The sequence below is a fragment of the Takifugu flavidus genome, chromosome 18 (assembly GCF_003711565.1).
Source record: "Takifugu flavidus isolate HTHZ2018 chromosome 18, ASM371156v2, whole genome shotgun sequence".
NCBI lineage: Eukaryota > Metazoa > Chordata > Actinopteri > Tetraodontiformes > Tetraodontidae > Takifugu > Takifugu flavidus.
In genome coordinates this window covers 3,741,183-3,758,579 of record NC_079537.1, presented here as the reverse complement: position 1 = coordinate 3,758,579, position 17,397 = coordinate 3,741,183, and the positions used below count along the sequence as shown (strand labels likewise).

Below are 17,397 nucleotides of genomic sequence, written 5' to 3'. Positions count from 1 at the left end.
ATGCAAACAAATTCTTTGTAATCGTTCAACTTAAGTACCATTAAGTTTAATTTACCCCGTGATTTTTAAATTGATATTTGAGTTTGTGATCAAAAAGGTACATTTCTAATGGGTGAATACAGTTTTAGGTTAAACCAAGGAAACAAAGCAAAACACAACAATGTAACCACGGGGTAGCATGGTAAGGTGGCACGTTCAGTCAGGAGAAAATTAGGAGAAAAGACTTAACTTATTTTGAGAAGTGTATAACGAGCTATAGAACGTAGCATAAATACGATCACTTCAGTATACATTTTAATGGCTCGTCAGTCTGACATGCACTACTTGTACAAACCACCAGGTGGCGTGTCGACACGTTCCTCAAACCAACATCATGTCCGCACGTGCAGCCGTGCGTGGAAAGATGTGCGCGGTTGTGAGCGGGGTTGTTGGCGTTTTGGTCGCTGGACCCGCCCCCTGCTCCGTCATTGGCTGTGACGTTTGAGTGACAGGCGCTCGGTCCATTAGCGTTACCCCACTGTGCCCGGAGGGGCGTGCTTCCAGTTCCTCATCTTAACCCAAGTTGTTTTGACACATGCAGGCATCCTCGTGATGTGACCTGTGCGAAGTTGTTCAAAAGTGACTGAAAAGACGACCAGACGGTTTTCAGACACGGTGTCGGGCTCATCTCTCCGTTTCGTAGCTCGTCCATCATGTCCGCAAACAAAACCCTGGGGGACAGGAGCGACATCCCTGATCTCCTTAAGTCTTTGGCAGACTATCCTTTCTCCTTCCCGGATTTTGAAGACGCTGGTAAGTTTAAAAAAAAAAAAGCTCAAATGAAACCTGTGGTAAAAGCACTTTTTGAACAGTTTTCTCATATTGTTTAGAAAGAGTGTGATATTATCTAAACAATGAAGGTTTATACAAACTGTTTGCTGATGAACTAATCGATGAAATAAGGCTTAGACTATTATGATTAAAACAATGCAGAAGACTATAACTTAAGTTAATCATTTGTAAACCAAAAGAAGCCAGTATTATTTATTTAAGATATAGTGTGTTTTTAAAAGACAACTTGTAAAAGCTGCAAACCACTCAACAGTCTTCTTATAGTGCGATAGAATCCCAGACACAAGTTCTGTGATCAGTGCACAGATGATTGTACCTTGAATTTTTCCTTGGCCTCTTTGGTACTGACTCATCTAGTTATCTACTTTTTGTCAGCAGCCTGCTTAACCTACAGTCAAAACACAGCAGCGTGCAAACTGATGCAACAGGACTGAAATGTTCCCTGCTCAGGGTTTAATCTCGCAAGCTTCTATGTAGACTGTGTATCTCTTGTTTAATCTTAGTTATTCTATATCGTTCATGAAAGCAAAGTCAAACATGTCTGCACTTCCTTTTTGAAGATGTTTTTCCCCATACCAAAATGAGGAGGTGGGGTTAAAACTCGAAACAACTAGTTGGGTTGAGATCTTGTTAGACTTGCTTTCAGGTCAAGTGCTTAAACTTCCTTTGTTGTTTCTTCCTAGTTTTTTGTTTGTTTTAAACAATATATATATAGTTGTGGTTAACGACATTAAAAGAGCAATAAACACACATAACAGCAGTAACTGATACATGAAACACATCCATGCAGGCTTGTGGGCCGCAGGGATGTTCCTCTTTAATACGCTCCTGTCCAAACAGGACCTTCAAATGAGGTCAAACTACCACCACAATAATAGTGTAGCTGGGTCATCAACTGTATTTCTGATTTAAACAGTTAAATAAATCAATGAACTGTTATTTAATGTGACTTTGACTGTCCTGCATTGTTGCAGTTCACACACTTAGACAGTTCAGTGGTGATATGTCAAAGCTGGCTGAGAAGACACATCACCTGGCTGCACAACCAAGAAAGGTTTTAATGATCTGAGAGCTTTATCCTGACTAAATAGACTAAAAAAAAAAACCTTTTTTTTCTTGAAAATCGTACCCTTTAATCAGCATAGCAGTGGTTCAGGTGCAGAACGCTGATTGTCTGTTTTCTAGTTGCACCCGGCAGTAATAATATGTGACACTGGCCCATGTTTGCTGCTTTTAGTTTAGTTGAGGTGAGGACTGATCGATTTACTGGTTCTCTACGCTGTTTATTTACAGTCAGTGCACGTTTTGGACTCCACACAACGGGAAAACAACACCTTCCCACTGCTGCTGCAGCACCAAAACTGCCAGGCGCTTTCTCTCGGATGTGTGTGTGTGTGTGTGTGTGTGGTGGGGGGGGGGGGGGGGTAATTAGTTGATGCAAATTTATTTGGGGGGGGATTAGTGGTGAACGTGTGGCGTATTTTGATTCGAACATTATGTTCCTGCGCACAGGAACTCGGCAGGAGTCGCACGCACCCTTGCGTGCAGCGGTACGGCGCGTGCACGGTAACGTGAGCGTCTGTCTTTTGTCGTACTACTGCCTGCGTACAATATCAAAACCCATTTTCTGCACAAATAACTGGCTAAACGTGTCCCTAAATACGTGTTTGGGAGTCCACAATGATAATCGACACAATCACATTATACGGCGACGGACGCGACTGTTGGGAAGTCTAAATAAAATAGTTTACAATAGTTAGTTAACAATAACAATAATAGTTTACATTTTTAAGACGCCGTTGTTATCCTGAGTTGGAATGTTATTGATTTTAGTCTCGCGCAGCACTGTTCAAGAGTGGGCGTGCCGTGTGGTGGCTGGAGCTCGCCTTGACTCCCACGTGCTGTTTGTTCGAAACCACGCCCATCGACAGATTGTACTTTCACGTGAGTGGTGTGCGAGATCAGGCACGTGTATGTTCACGAGTATGTAGTCAAGGGAAGGACAGGAACGCGAGTCATTGTTCGAGCATCTTCCGCTGGATTTTTACAACATATTTGCCACGATAATGATTAATCATGGCTTTTATGTCAACCCACGGCCATGTTTTAAAATGGACAAGAGTAGTATTTAATATTTCGACCTGATCTGAATTTCTTTCCTTTGTCTAGCAGTTACAGTGATACGATAAGTTTGTCTTTAGTTGTTTGATACGAAGGATTGATTGTATGTTTTTGTTTTATATTTTGTTTTAAACCGTGTCCTGGACTGTGCGAGCACAGAGCACCGTCATAAACATTCGTTGGGTGACACCGTCAACCAATCAGGCGCTTCCATCCCCGGGTGGGCGGGGCGTGCGGGTCATGAATATCCAATAAGCGTGCTGGCTGCGCTAAGAGAGCGAGGGGACATGGATCCTGTTTCCAAGCGCGTTAATACCGACACAAAACACCTCTGCATCGCTTAAACAAGTCTCGAAGACTATTTGCTTCTACCTTATTTTTTCTCGGTGGAGGGTATTTTTTTGCGGAAGGAAGATCGTTACGCTGCTCTTCGCCTGTGTTAAAATGTCTGTTAAAGCCGCGGTGACAGGAGCACTTCAGCCCAACGAAAACGCTGCTGCCCCTGCCTCGGAAAAGTCCTTTGTTTTGAAGAAAATAATGGACATTCCGCCTCCCAACATTCTGGAGGAGGGTGACGACGGTAAGACCAGAACGCTTTGTGGGTAGTTACGCCTAATGGATTAGTTGCGATTTTTGTCGCTTTGTTTGAAAATGCGCACGAGAACAAACACGCATCGGTCGTGTTTAATGGGAACATTTGGCCTTTGGAATAATGACGCCAGGTTAGGACGGACTTGTCACATGTCGTGCAGAGCGCGCTTCATCCGAGGGTCGAAGGAAACCGAAAAGAACAATAAGTTCCAGTTCCACTGCTGCTGTCCATGCAGAGCAGGCAGAGTAGGAAGAAAGGCGCATTTCGTAGATTTTCCCTGATTCATCCGAATTTAGTTGTTATGCATGAAAAGCTCATGCAGCTCGTGGTTTACCGCAGATCTTCGAGTGTTCGTTCGCTTCCTCTGTTGGTCCCGAAGCCTCATTCTGCAGACAGAACATGAATATAATCTCTCACTTGCATTTCTACTCCTTTCGTCTGACAGATAGACCACAGCCCTTTCTGTCCACCCTGTCTCTCTCCATCCCGCCTGTGTTTGCGTGCACAAGTTTACATTTCAGTCGCAATGAGCTATCACTACATCAGTGCTAATATTTAAATACGCCCTGCTCGTCTCTTTTTCATGCAGAAATAGAGAAAGAGAAGTTGAGCTCGTCTGAAGATGTGGAAGGGGGCGGGGCTGCTGCACCCAGTACGGGTGGAGGCAGCGGTACTGGTGGAGTATCAGCCTCCTTAACCCCAGCAATTTGGGAGAAGACCATCCCCTATGATGGCGAGAACTTCCACTTGGAGTACATGGACCTGGATGAGTTCCTCCTGGAGAATGGCATCCCTGTTACCCTGGAGGAGGAGGAACAGCTGCAGAAATCTACAGCTGGCAAAGGAAAGTCCGTTCCCAAGGTTACTGCTTCAGCGGCCGCAAGTGCGATTACTACGACCGCCGCCGCCACTACTACGACCACTCCCCCTTCTGCTGCAGCCTCCGTCTCCGCCTCCGCCTCAACATCCTCTGAGTCCGCTGATTCTGCGGAGAGCTCCGATCCAGAGGGGTTGGTGATAGTTACGACTCTACAGCCGGCTAAACTGGAAGACGACGAAGATGAGGATGAGGAGGGACAAGAGGAAGACTCATTGTTAGAGGTGTCAAAGGAAGAAGTGGAAGTCAAAGAGAAGCAAACGGGTAAGAAAGGCTCATTTGACGTGTCTTAAAACTTCATAATTCGCCCCTTTCCGTAGATCCCTAAACGGCCTGTAATAGTCACTTAAAAACAGATTTCTACAGAAGCAGGCGCCTGGAGAAGCCCAACCTTTCACCCACGTGCGTGCAGTCACCCTCAGTCACACTGATCAGCCGTCTCTCGCGCTTGGTCTGATGTGAAGCAGTGTGGTTGGATTAATTTGGCCTCTGTTCTATTCGTCAAATCGCAAGCGATACAAGTTTTTGCTTTTTTTCTTTCACCTCGTGTAGCAGGTAAAATGTCCTGAATGGCACTAATGGCAGATGAGCCTGGTGTTCTGCTCGTTCCCATATGTGCAAATATGCTGGTTGAGCAAAACTGGATAAACTACACATTGAACAATCAAGTAAATACACAATTTAAACTGCCAACGAAGTGCTTGATGCGCTCTTTACCTGTGAATACTGAGCTCAATCAGCCCTGCTTCCTTCTGTTTTTGAGCAGTTATTTTTACTGTTCCACACCAGCCAAAGGGTAGAATGTGGTTAAAATGCTGTTGTGTATGTGTATATGAGAATGTGTTTTTGACAAGAAATTGTGGGAACGTTGCAGTTTTTTTCTCTTTGACCCTTGGTAATAAACAAGTCGTGTCATTTAAAAAGAGAAACTTGTGAAACGCTGGGAAGAGTCGGTCCTGAGCTCAGGTTCCTGCCGCCCTTACAGGTCGTAACTCTGAAGAACGCAACACTCCGTCCCCCATTGATCCAGAGGCCATTGAGGTGGACATCAATTTCCAGCCAGATCCCACAGACCTTGTTTTGTCCAGCGTGCCTGGGGGGGAGCTGTTCAACCCACGCAAGCACAAGTTTTCTGAGGACGAGCTGAAACCGCAGCCAATGATCAAGAAGGCCAAGAAAGTCTTTGTCCCAGATGACCAGAAGGTAGCCTGTTGTTCTATCATCAATATGATCAATTATCATTATCAATTGTCAAGCAAACTAAATGGTTCTTTCACCTTCTCACCCTGTTCTCCGTTTGCGTTCTCCCAGGATGACAAATACTGGTCCAGGAGAAAGAAGAACAACGTGGCGGCCAAACGTTCTCGCGACGCACGAAGGCTGAAGGAGAACCAGATCACAGTGCGCGCCTCCTTCCTGGAACGGGAAAACGCTGCGCTGCGGCAGCAGGTGGCCGAGCTGCGGAAGGACTGCGGCCGCTGCAAGAACATCTTGGCCCGGTATGAGGCGAAATACGGCCCACTGTAAGAGATCCTGAAAAAAGAAATATCCAACAGCCTATTCATGAGACATCAGAGCAGAACTCCCTTCCCAGCAGAATTTAACACGGACACAAACACTAAGGGAACCTAAATTTGCACTGTTTGCTGACCTCCAGTCCATGTGTCAAGCTTTGAGTTTTGGATACACGCTGGTAGGCAGTGAGGCATGATGGGAGCGGTGGTCACAGGAAGGCCTGTGGAGAGCGCCTGGCTCCTACACTTGGACAGATGAGAGGTGACGGAGGGGGGGCGCGATCGTCCCAGGAAAGCACCATCCACCTCTAGACAGTTTACAGGCTCAGAGCAGACAGGTGCAAAAGATTTGTCGGCTTCTAATAAAGAAAATAACCATTTTGATCACTGCACAGCACTTCTCAGTGGACCAAAGCACGAGTAAGTTGTCGGCTTCTTTTTTTCTTTTTTTTCTCGCCGTCCCTCACTTTTCCTCGTGTCGTGTACTTGCAATGGTGTCGTGTCTGTGCTTCCTTTTAATTCAGTCTCGCTTCGGCTCAGACGACGGTTGTTGATGCACTTGTGACCGGGGCAGATGATTGCGTGGATGCCGGTTCAGGGGGGTGTTGCCTCTTCCACGTTGAAGAGAAAGGACGCAAAGGTCTCGGATCAAAGGGGGGAGAAACACACAAGAGCGTTATTTGTGTGAAAAAGTCAAAGTTCTTCCTTTTTTAACCCCACTTGCACGTCTCTGTGCACACAAACACTTAATTGTTTATATATAGTCTCCTTGCACCAGATGTGTGTGTGTGTGTGTGTGTGTGAGACAGTGTGTACTCCAGTTTTGCAGTTTTTTCTTTAAACAAATAAGAGGAAAGCGAAGATTGTGGTGGTGGCAGCTGTTGACACTGTTTACCACAGTTCTAATGGGAGGACTTGGTAGCTCGTTAGGGGAAATAATATGCATGGTCCACGTTATAAAGCTACGCACTTCCCTTTTGTCTACTAACCTCAGATCAGCTTCCAGAGCCTCACTTATTTTTCTTTTGCAAGGATGTTTTGCTAACGGTGGTAGAGCAGGTTGCTTTTAAGGACCCGTGTGTGATGATCTCCAGGGCCCTCGCGGACGGAGGGGTATGGTTCCAACGTAGGGATGTTTATTTTACTGCACACTGCAGGCAGAGGGTGCTAGAGCCTTCGTCTGCCATCGTGCAGTGACGGCTGGGTTATTATCAGTTTTTGTACTATCAGCAGGCCCAAAGTCGACTGCTTCGAAAACTTGTACATAAACGTCTCGCGGTCTTTATTCCCGGAGACTCTAACTGTGCTTTTATTAACCCAATACTATACTTATATTTGCCAAATAGTCAGTGCTGTATTTATCCTGACGATGATAACACATCTGTTGATTATGATGTATAACAATATGCCAGATGATTCTAATTCTTTCGAGGAACAATACTTCTAATGAAACCAATGCAGGGAATTCAAAGGGTAAACTGTGCTTTTTTTTTTTTTGACATTTGTGTTGACAGATTTGTTTAATTTTTTTCTCTATATGTGTGCAGTATGTGTTTGAACACAGGGGACAGGGCACACTCATACTTTACCTCATCAAACTCCTCCTGTTTCTAATGGGTCGCCGTTGAGCAGGGCTACAAAAACAATGGTTGAAATCGAGAGAGCACACGAGCAGCTTGGTTCTCTTTCCTTTTTCTTGGCAAAACCTTGAATCCCTTTGCCAAAGCAACCGAGTTTGTATCTGAATTAGTAAAACACACCATTGAAGACTGTTATGGGACTATATCTCAAGTGTCTTTGGCTGACGCAGACTTTTGCGATCAGTCGGCTTGTGCTCATCATCGCCGTGCTCTTGAAAAAGAAAATAAATGTGGCAATAATAATCTATTATGTAATGCTTGGTTTATTGTTTTGTTTTCAGTGACAGTCGTTGTAAAATAATCCTACGATGTGCTAAATAGAAATGCCCCAAAGTCATTTGTGCTTCCATTTCAGATCCTCTGTATTCTGGGATCCCAGTGCATGAAACCCAGTAACCTGTTTGTTTTTTTGCATATTCTACACCAAGTGTACTTAACGTCTGTGATCCATCAATGAAAACACGTATTGAGCTGGGCGGCTCGGTGGTGCATTGAAAAACATTGTCAGAGGAAGCGATGAAACGCTGCTGCTCTGACGTGGACGCCGCCTGCGCATTAGCGCCACCTATCTTTGTGCAGCAGTTACTTAATTGTGGGCTAGTCAGCTGCAACGAGCATGGTTGGATCACTGTGGATTGTTTGGCATTGAAGATCGATCTATATCTAGATGCACTGGCTTATGGGGGAGGTTGTGTTTTTAAAGTCTTCTTTTGGAATTTCTTGATTGTTTTGCAATGAACTTTGCATGGATCAGACATGAATCACCTTTATACACAAATGCAGTCGATTCAATGTAAAATCTTTGATTTATTTCAACTAAATTGAAGAGTGAAGGTACAGGCCTTTATTTTAAAAAGAAAATAGTGTAATTATTTGCAGTACTGCACACAAAATGTAGCAATCTCTTTTTACGCACATTGACATTCAGTTTGAAATTGTTGTAGAAATTTAAAAATCTTAACAGCAGCTACGGATGTGTTTCACTAATAGACACACTTGGGAACCACTGCTGTAGAAATGGCAGCTTTTTATCTTTGGGACGGTCTTATTATTAAAAAAAAAACAAAACTGAAAGCAGATTTGAGGGTATCCATGTGTCGCAGGAGTACATTGTTGGATGCTCGTCATAGAAACGAATACATTCAATGTCTACGTCATGAAAAAACTGCAGCCTGCAGGTGGCACACGTGAACGTTGTTTCTGTGCCTGAAGATGGTGCAAATTACTATCGGAGGGTCTAAACTGCTGTCGGGAAATGTTGGCGCTTGACATGAGCGTAGCTATGACAAGTTCGGAAGGGTATTTAAAAAAAAATCTATAGAAAATATTTTTGTAAATGTCTTCTTGTGGTGATTTGCTTTCATTTCTTTTTGTATAAACATGTATTTCCAGTGTCCTGACCATGTATAGGATACATGCAAATGACGTAATATGTCCTAACTGTATCTTGTATCATGCATATGAAATAAATTTAAACTTAATCACATGTCGTTTGACCTTGACTCACTGACATGCAGCAGCATCGCCAAGGGGACGTCGAATCAGATTTAAAAGGAGAAAAACGTTCACAAATGAACATGTCCTCTTCTCAAATAAATGCACGTGCACATCCAACATGTGCCTTATTGATGGCCGTCCCATTGTTGCCTCTCACTCATCTGTATTCCAGAGTAGGAGACATTGCGTAATGATATCGAGAGTGGTGTTGCGTAACAGCAGCAGCATCAGAAAGCTGTGTGTGTGTGTGTGTGTGTGTGTGTGTGTGTGAGAAATGGAGAAGGAAGAGCGCTGTAAGGGAGGGGCTTGAGGAATCTGTATGGAAAGGATGATGCGGTTGTAAAGATGGAGGGAGGAGGGGCAGACAATATGGTGAGGGGATGGATGGGGGGAAAGATGGATGCAGCTGCCAAGGCAGGGAGCTGGAAGGCTGAGATGGAGACGTGCACGGGAGCCGAGGAGAAGCCCAGCCATGCATGTTAATGTCACATCACTGCACGTTAGGAGCCCGAGGCCCGAACACGAGCGAGCTCAAGCCGAGCAGGAGGCTCCGCGGACGGTGATGAAATCCAGAGTAACACCTATCCAGATGGATCCAGCGAGTATCCCGCAACTCCGATTTGAGGATCTCAGCCGTGCTTTAAATTATTGATCAAACGTTACCCGGGTTTGTTTTCTGCCGTGTGTACCGGCCACCCGTTCAGTCAACCAGGCCGACACAATTACTTTATTTTCCATGCATCTTTTTTTTTTGCCAGTCATGTTTTCTTTTATTATAAACTTAAAAAAAGAATCCAATACAATAAGAAACTGCAGTAGTAACTCCCCATTCCTGGGGCAGCACAGAAAACAGGTCATTGCATTTCAGTAGTGAAAGATTCATTAAACATCTACAGGGAATACAGGTCAGATACAAAATCTGGAATGGGGGGGGTAATAATACAGGCAGGAGAAAGCACTATAATATATAGATCTGAAATTTTAATTCTCTATTTTACCCTTCAAGGTTACATCTAAAAAAGAAAAATATGACAATGAAATATTCCAAAGTGCAAAAATGAAAGTCACGCTATAAGCAAAGGACATCGTGATGCACCCCCGATGGAAAAAGAGCCAGACACCAATTCCTTCATGTAAAATGTGCGCCAACATTCATGTTTAAAGAATCTAGTTTGTTTGCATTCCCATAAAATTAAACAAGCCTCGTTTGTCGGAGTTATTTGGGCATTTCTGCAATTTAAAAAATAAAAAAGGGAAGAAAAAAAAAAGAATATTAGTGCGGCAAAGCCAGTTCAAACAGAGTTGATCACATTCACGAGAACACGCTTCCTTTTCCCTTCCAAACCATCTAGAACACTGTCTCCCAGTTAAGGAAATACATAGAATTTCTTTTCCACCCCAGGATGCAGAGAGGTAGAGACCCCTTGAATTCTTCAGGGTTATTTAAAGTATGGCAGAAGACTGGAGAGGTGAGGATCTGAGCACAGACAGGCTGGGGTATGGCTATAGCATCACAGGCTGGGCTGGCCTATGAGTGAGGAAGTAAGGAGGGATCGCTTTGATTTACTGGAACATAAGAGGGAAATCGTTTGAATGTACTTAATATAAACCTAAACATTTGGGGGGGTGTAGTGGGAATAAAAATTAGCCTTCAATGTAGAGATATTTTTGGTTTGGATATGCTGCCGATGTCAGACTGCCTTGGAACACAGTGAAAGCAATCAGCCATCTTTTCCTACACAATCCCACTGTAAACATTCACATCTTGAATTCTTAATCTGACTTGAAGGATGGATACATTTACCCGTCTTATTAGACAAATGCTGTACACAGTACAATACACATTCAATGTTATATTCTGTACATCTTTAATTTTGTCTCAATTTGCATATATTTATGTTTTTATCTGGAAAAATAACCTCAGCACGTAAGAAACTAAAGAAAGAATCTGAACACAACCTTTTTTATATATACACATATTCATTTGTTTGCATTTGCGATCATTTGCAAAAACAAAAATATAGAAATATTGCAAATAAATTACAAGATTAGAAATGTAACTTCCCCTTACAATCGTAACATTTGAAGAGATTTGAACTTCCCACCCATTCCCTTTAAATAGAAAAGAAAATCTGCATGCGTATGACAAAGAGTCACATTGCAAAAAGGTCCTTGTTTCATCTTGTACAAAAACTTATGGGTACAAGTCTAGAAAACATTCAGATAACCAGAAAAGATGGGCAAGATCTCCTCGCAGCTCGATGAAGCCAGATGCAAATAAAGCTCCAGTTTGAAGCTCTAAAGCTTTTCATGACTGGTGAAAATTATGCACGGTTACCAAATGAAGCACAGAAGAACGGGACACGTCTGTGGGAGGAACACGACATCAGAGGTGGAACAAGGCTGGATAGCTCAAATCAACATTTTGGGGTTAATTTACACTCGATTTTAGGACCAGTCAGCCAACCAGGCTGGTAAACGGATGATCAGGGATGTGACAAATACGAAGACGGTACAACCTTGTCTGCTGTCAAAAGTGGCGAGCGAACGGTGCGACTATTTGGCTTCAGTACCAGGTAAACGCCTCAGAATCGTGCTTTGGGTTCTAAAGTGTCGCCGTGTGAGCCGACGCAGCCGCGATGTCACATGGGCAACAAACCTTTTGTGCTGCTTCTCCTCCTCAATTCGTTCCCTTCGCCCTTGCCTTCCCTCCTCTCCGTGCAGAGAACACCTCTCCTTCCAAGGGAACGTCGCGCAATCACGCCAGCTTGCCTGCTCTATCCCATCCCCCTCGCCCATGTCTCCTCCTGTTCACCTTCACACACACACACACACACAGCTGACAGCAACCGTTAGCCTGTGCGCACGTGCATCATTCATGTGTATGTTTTTTTTAAAACTGAAACCCCTCTAGTGCCCAAGAGACGTATTTGAGGTATCAGCATATATCTGCGTCTAAAAATACAAAGAGTGGACTGAAATTCGCATTGGCTGAGATTTTGCCCGACCTTCCCAGCAGCGAGTTCTACTGACAAGTATGATACATTCCTCTCCCGTCGCTCCCCGAGCACCATGATGCTCCACTTCTGCTCCCACTTAAACCCGTGTCATATATAATACTCATTCCAACAGACCATAAATGACAAAAAAAGGACAATGGCAGCGTCGAGGTGTGCCCAAGTTCTTTTCAAGGGTAACGGGCCTACCGGGCAAACAAGGATTCACTCAAGCGTGGTAAGCAAAAAAAATAAATAAAATAAAGGAGTGATGAAGAGAGGGGCGACACAGACACAGCAGAGAGAGCCCTGTTTGAGTACTTGTGGCAAGTAGGGCAGAGCAGATTGCAGAGCAAAATGCTGAGCGTTCCACAGCCAGCGTTCTCTGCAGGACTTGGCGAGGACCTTTTTCACAGCGTGACAGTGCAGAATGAGTCAGTACTCTAGATTGGGGTCAATAAAAATACAAAAAAGTTCAAAATTTTAACGTCAATCTTTTAAAACAAAAGAAACAACACATTGAAATTACGACCCACCCACCCCGTCTTTAGAACGCGTGGACAAAAAGGTATCTGTAGCTGTGAAGCAACAATCACACGAACCATTTAGTGAACATGTTATTTTTAGACTGTACTAAACGGTCTTAATTTCTGTTAATATTAGAGCAAATTGTTAGAAAAACTGAATCTGATAACGTTGTTCAACCGCGCAGCTCCTTCTGACAGATGCAGGCTCAGTTAGCCAGCACAACAGGCTGGAAGGACTGGCTAGGGTATTGCAGGTTGTAGCTTCCTAAACCCTCCACAAATGGAGACTTCTCCATGTAGGCGATCCCGCCGTTGTTGCCAATAATACCCACGTTCTGGGCCGGAGGAGGGCTGGAGAAGGGGTCAAAGGTTGAATGGGTGCCAACATTGAGGGGAGGTTGGAACGGGCTGGACTGATGGTGTATGGGCTGGGCGTCATCGAAGAAGAGCGACCCCGGGGATCCTGGGTAGACAAACTCTTTGGCATTGGGGGAGAGCTGACTGGCGATGGGGCCTCCAAGGGAGTGCAAGGAGAGGGACAGAGGTTTGTGCTTAAGCGGTTCTGGAGCCGAGATGGTGGTGGGTGAGCGGGAGAGCATCCTCTGGGTAGGTGGTAAGACGGTGGCAGTGCTCGCTGCTGACACAGCCCCGCTACACTTCTTCATTTTGGTCGAGCCAAACTTTGTGGCGGCAAAGGTGGCGGTCGTGAAGGTGATCGGTTGAGGACGGGCAGTGGGAAGAGCAGGAGGCTGCTGTGGGGAGGGCAGGAAAGGAATCCCGCTGCTGGGAGAAGGGGTAGAGGTGTTGGAGGAGTGGGTGGCCGGGTCTGGGGGTGTGCTGGAGCTGGGGTAGCTGAAGAGTCCAGGGCAGGGCTGTGCAGAAAGAGGCGTGGGAGAGCTAGAGAGTGAGGGCATGAGGGCAGGAGCTACCTGGTTTCCGATGGGTACAAACACCTGAGCATCTGGGTTGAAGCATAGACCCTTTGCCTCTTCGGCTTCTGGGTCTCCTTTCCCTTCCCTGATCATACCCTCGACCCGGTCACCATCACAGCCCATGACTTGAGGATCCTCCAGGTACAGAACCTTCACCGCCCCCTTCTCGCCAATCTGGTAAGACACCTCAAAAGGGTCGATCCACACGCTCAGCTCTGCTGGGACATTTGCACGCACTTCCTCCGTGTCCAGTCCACTTCTTTTGGCGGCCAGCTCCACCACAGGGTCCCTCTGGGCTCCCAGGTGAATGCAGCGGAAAGCAGAACCCCTGAGAGGTGCTTCCGGGTACCAATGGCCCACAAACCGAGACACCAAAATCTTCTCCAACTCCTCACCAAACAGGTCGGCTCGGCGTCGAGGCAGTTTGTTGTACAGGTAGGACACGATGAAGTTGAGGGCCACCTTAACCTCGAGATGCATGGCGCCGCTGCGGATTGAGACGGTATTGAAAGCGAGGCGATGCGACAGGGAGCTTTTTCTCTGGCTTAGTGTAAAGTGTGTGATTCCCTTAGTGTCACCATGGTAAAGGCACCTCTACGTTGCTGGCAGCGGGTTGTTGGCTCTTTATTTCCAGAAATAAAAGTGTCTGGTCCTGACTGCGAAGAAAAACAGAAGAAAGACGATCAACAGGAAGGATTTTTATTATCAGCATGCACACAAAAAGAATAGGCGGGTAATTTAGGATGTAAGAATATAGCAATGCTAATGTTATGCTAGTCCAGATCACGAGGGTTTAATGGCACAATGATTCACTCATCACCTAAATTGGTCAAGAAAATGAACAGGTGAACATTACAAGCCTCCGAGTCACCTGCAAAAATGCCAGAACAGCAAAGTCATACAAGACCCTCCTCTGTCAGCCTCTAACATCTGCATATCCTCTAACATCTAACATATCTAACATACTCTTCTTCCCACTTGCAAATGAAGCGACACGTGCCGGATGAAGAGCGGCGAGAACAAGGCCTTCAAGATGTTGGCTGCTGCCGCATATGTGAAAAGGGTGAGATTGGGGGATAAAACTGGGTGTGATGGAATGGGCCTCACGGGCTCATGAGAGCAAACCCCCTCACGCTCCACTGTTGACGTGTTGTTTAATGGTCATCACCTCGTCAGAGTCAGCCCGGCGCAAACAGCAGCGGCTATTTAAGAAGAAAACAAGATACCCGAGACCCAAGTTCATCTCGTGCAAATGGTCGCTGTATAGCTCCATTAAATCTTGTCACAGTCTGGGATAAAAATAACAATTGATGTTTAGAAACGGTAATGTGTCCGTCTGATGCACGGCTTGAACTATTATGATTCATTTTTAAGGCCTGTTGTGCAAAATAAAGGTGGAATCCATTAGGCCCGTTTCCTTTTTTGTTTACAGACTCATTTTCCCTGCTGCAAATGCACCAAAAACATCCTCTACGTGTGGGATTTTATCTATTCCAGGTCAGACAAGAATAACGATCGTAACAACATGAAAACGGAGACCCTCCGGGAGAGAGGCCGGTTTTAGCTTTCAGGTGAGAAAAACCCAGCAGAGCGTCCACATCACGAATCTTCTTTGACACATTTGAGAAGGAAAGAGATGCACAATGATCAGATGTGCAACAGTGACGGTGGGCTGCAAGAGACTGAAGAACTCCTTCTGTTTTTATGGGCAAAAACAAGCTGGGATGAAGAGGGGGGCAGGAGCTACTTGGAGATTCCTGCCATAGGTCAGCAAATGGCATTGGAACAGTGACAACACGTTCATCTGAAATTAGTTGAAGAATCCCTAATGACAAACAATTAAATCATAATTATATACACAGTAGTTGAAAGCTTGAAGCCTAAGTATATACATGTATAAACCCCCCCGCTCTCCACAACCCGTGGCAACATAAACATCTTCAAACGTAAAATGGACGCAAAAAAATAAATAATCGTGACTGCTGACAAAAGACAAATTGTGCCGTTTGGTCAATGGCGTGCTCCGACAAAAACAAAGGCTTAATTCATTATTCATTAGAGTCGGCGCATTAGAAACAATACAACAGAAAACACACACAAAACAAGAAGACGTCAACATACAGCATCGCGCTCTTGATCACCCGCGATCGATCATCTGTGCACAAATGAGTGGATTTCATTAATTCAGCAGCCGTTTCATTACTCACCCCGTTGTGATGCTTCTCCTGGGCTGCTGCGTTTGTCAGAAAAAACCCGACTCCAAGGCGCACAGTTGCTGACAGCTTTATTTATTTATTTGCCTCTTTTAGGGTTTTTTTCCCTCTTTAATAATAGACTTATTTCCAAAAGGCCAAACGCTCCCAGCCGCAGGATCCCGCTGACACTTGGCGCGGAGGAGCCGGAGAAACTTTACTGTTTGACAACCCGGCGTATTTATACGCCGTGAGTCGCCTACACGCCCATGATAACAGGGACTACTTTCTTCATCTTCTTCTAAAATAGACGCTTTTATTTTGATGTTTTCCTTCGCACGTCTTCAAACCCAGGTGCGCCGCCGGCTTCAGCGACGGATTCATTTAAATATAGCAACAGGACAGTCGTGTAATTTCTACATTATCCTTTTCGAGGAAAGAACAAGCACAAAAATGTGCAAGTGCAGATTTTATGCTTATTAGCGGCGGGTTCTATTTTAAATAGCGGATGGACATTTGTAGTCCTATTCTGTCGTTAGGCATTGTGCTAAAAATACAAGAGGTTCTAGCAACAGAGTTTCTATTGGCTACGATCAGGGAGGACCCTCTGATTATTGGACTGCAGCAGGCTTCAGCGGACAACGGAACCTACGACGCAGCAAAGGCTTTTGGGAAATGGTGTTTTTCTTTTTAAACAACAACAGATTAGAATTAAAGTGAAATTTTGACTTTGTGTTTGTTGGCATCCGCGCATTTAGGCTTAGCTTAGTATTTATTAGATAATGCTAGTAACAGTTAATGCTATTTTTCAGATACTATTAACATTTATCAGATCTCAGAAATAATATTTATGCCATTAAATCACTGATTGTGCTTTACTGCACTTTTAAATATACAACAAGCAGCACTAACACTAGTACTACTAAGAACCTTTTATATACCTAATACAAGTTACAAATAGGTTACAAGTGACACCTGTTTATATTTTAAACAAAAACGTGTATAACTTATAGTTTTGTCTTTGACATTGTTAAATTAACAGAGAAGGAAGAGGGCCTACAACCATAGTTTGGGCCCTCTGCATAGTCCCCAGTAGCAACTCCATGGCAAGTGTCACAGCTTTTAAATGCTTTTTGTGGGGAGCCAAGAGTCTTTCATTCCTTGTTTGAGGTATTTTTCTCTCTTTCTTCCTAACAAAAGTGTTCCACTTCTGTTAGATTCCTGGGCCACCTTGCCTCCACTGGTGTTTTGAGCTCTAACCACATATTTTCAATGGTGTTTGGGTCAAGAGAGCGTGATGGTCATGGCAAAACATTCAGTCACTTGATCCATCAAGTACTTTGTGTGTTTAGGATCATTATTCATTTGTAGAAGTCAACCTCTTTTTTGTGTTTGCTCAAAGACTTTATTGGAATTTCAATTAATCCAGTCTTCCCTGTTAAATGTTCCCCTTGTAATTGGCTGACACTCGACCCCAAGCCTGATGGATCCACACCATTTCTGACCAACGCCACCAAACTTTTTGCAAACTGAACATTTTCATTATTTTATATATTTCTCATCTTCACTTTTTTTTTGCTTTACATTAAGAAAATACAATTAATTGGTTGTTTCTGGATTTCAATATAGACTAAATTACTTTAAATAATCTGGGCCTACACAAAACACACCTTAAAAA

General features: G+C 44.4%; 3 protein-coding genes across 4 annotated transcripts in view; 2 read left to right on the top strand and 1 right to left on the bottom strand.

The window, feature by feature from the left end:
• LOC130515163 (zinc-alpha-2-glycoprotein-like) overlaps positions 1-17,397 on the top strand; it is a 52,038-nt gene that overhangs the window by 18,290 nt on the left and 16,351 nt on the right. The window lies entirely within an intron of this gene.
• tefb (TEF transcription factor, PAR bZIP family member b) lies at positions 543-9,061 on the top strand. Of its 2 annotated transcripts, none has more exons than XM_057015249.1 (4): positions 543-792; positions 4,134-4,685; positions 5,407-5,624; positions 5,733-9,061. In XM_057015249.1, exons 1-4 carry the CDS (start codon positions 693-695, stop codon positions 5,946-5,948), a joined length of 1,086 nt encoding a protein of 361 aa, XP_056871229.1. In that variant the 5' UTR covers positions 543-692; the 3' UTR covers positions 5,949-9,061. The 2 variants fall into 2 exon arrangements, with proteins under 2 accessions (XP_056871229.1, XP_056871228.1); XM_057015248.1 differs by lacking the exon at positions 543-792 and adding an exon at positions 2,810-3,532.
• LOC130515159 (protein Tob2) lies at positions 9,799-15,953 on the bottom strand. The gene is made up of 2 exons (XM_057015247.1): positions 15,735-15,953; positions 9,799-14,183 (listed from the first exon to the last, which is right to left on the bottom strand). The coding sequence occupies exon 2, from the start codon at positions 14,005-14,007 to the stop codon at positions 12,802-12,804; it is 1,206 nt and encodes a 401-aa protein (XP_056871227.1). The 5' UTR covers positions 14,008-14,183; positions 15,735-15,953; the 3' UTR covers positions 9,799-12,801.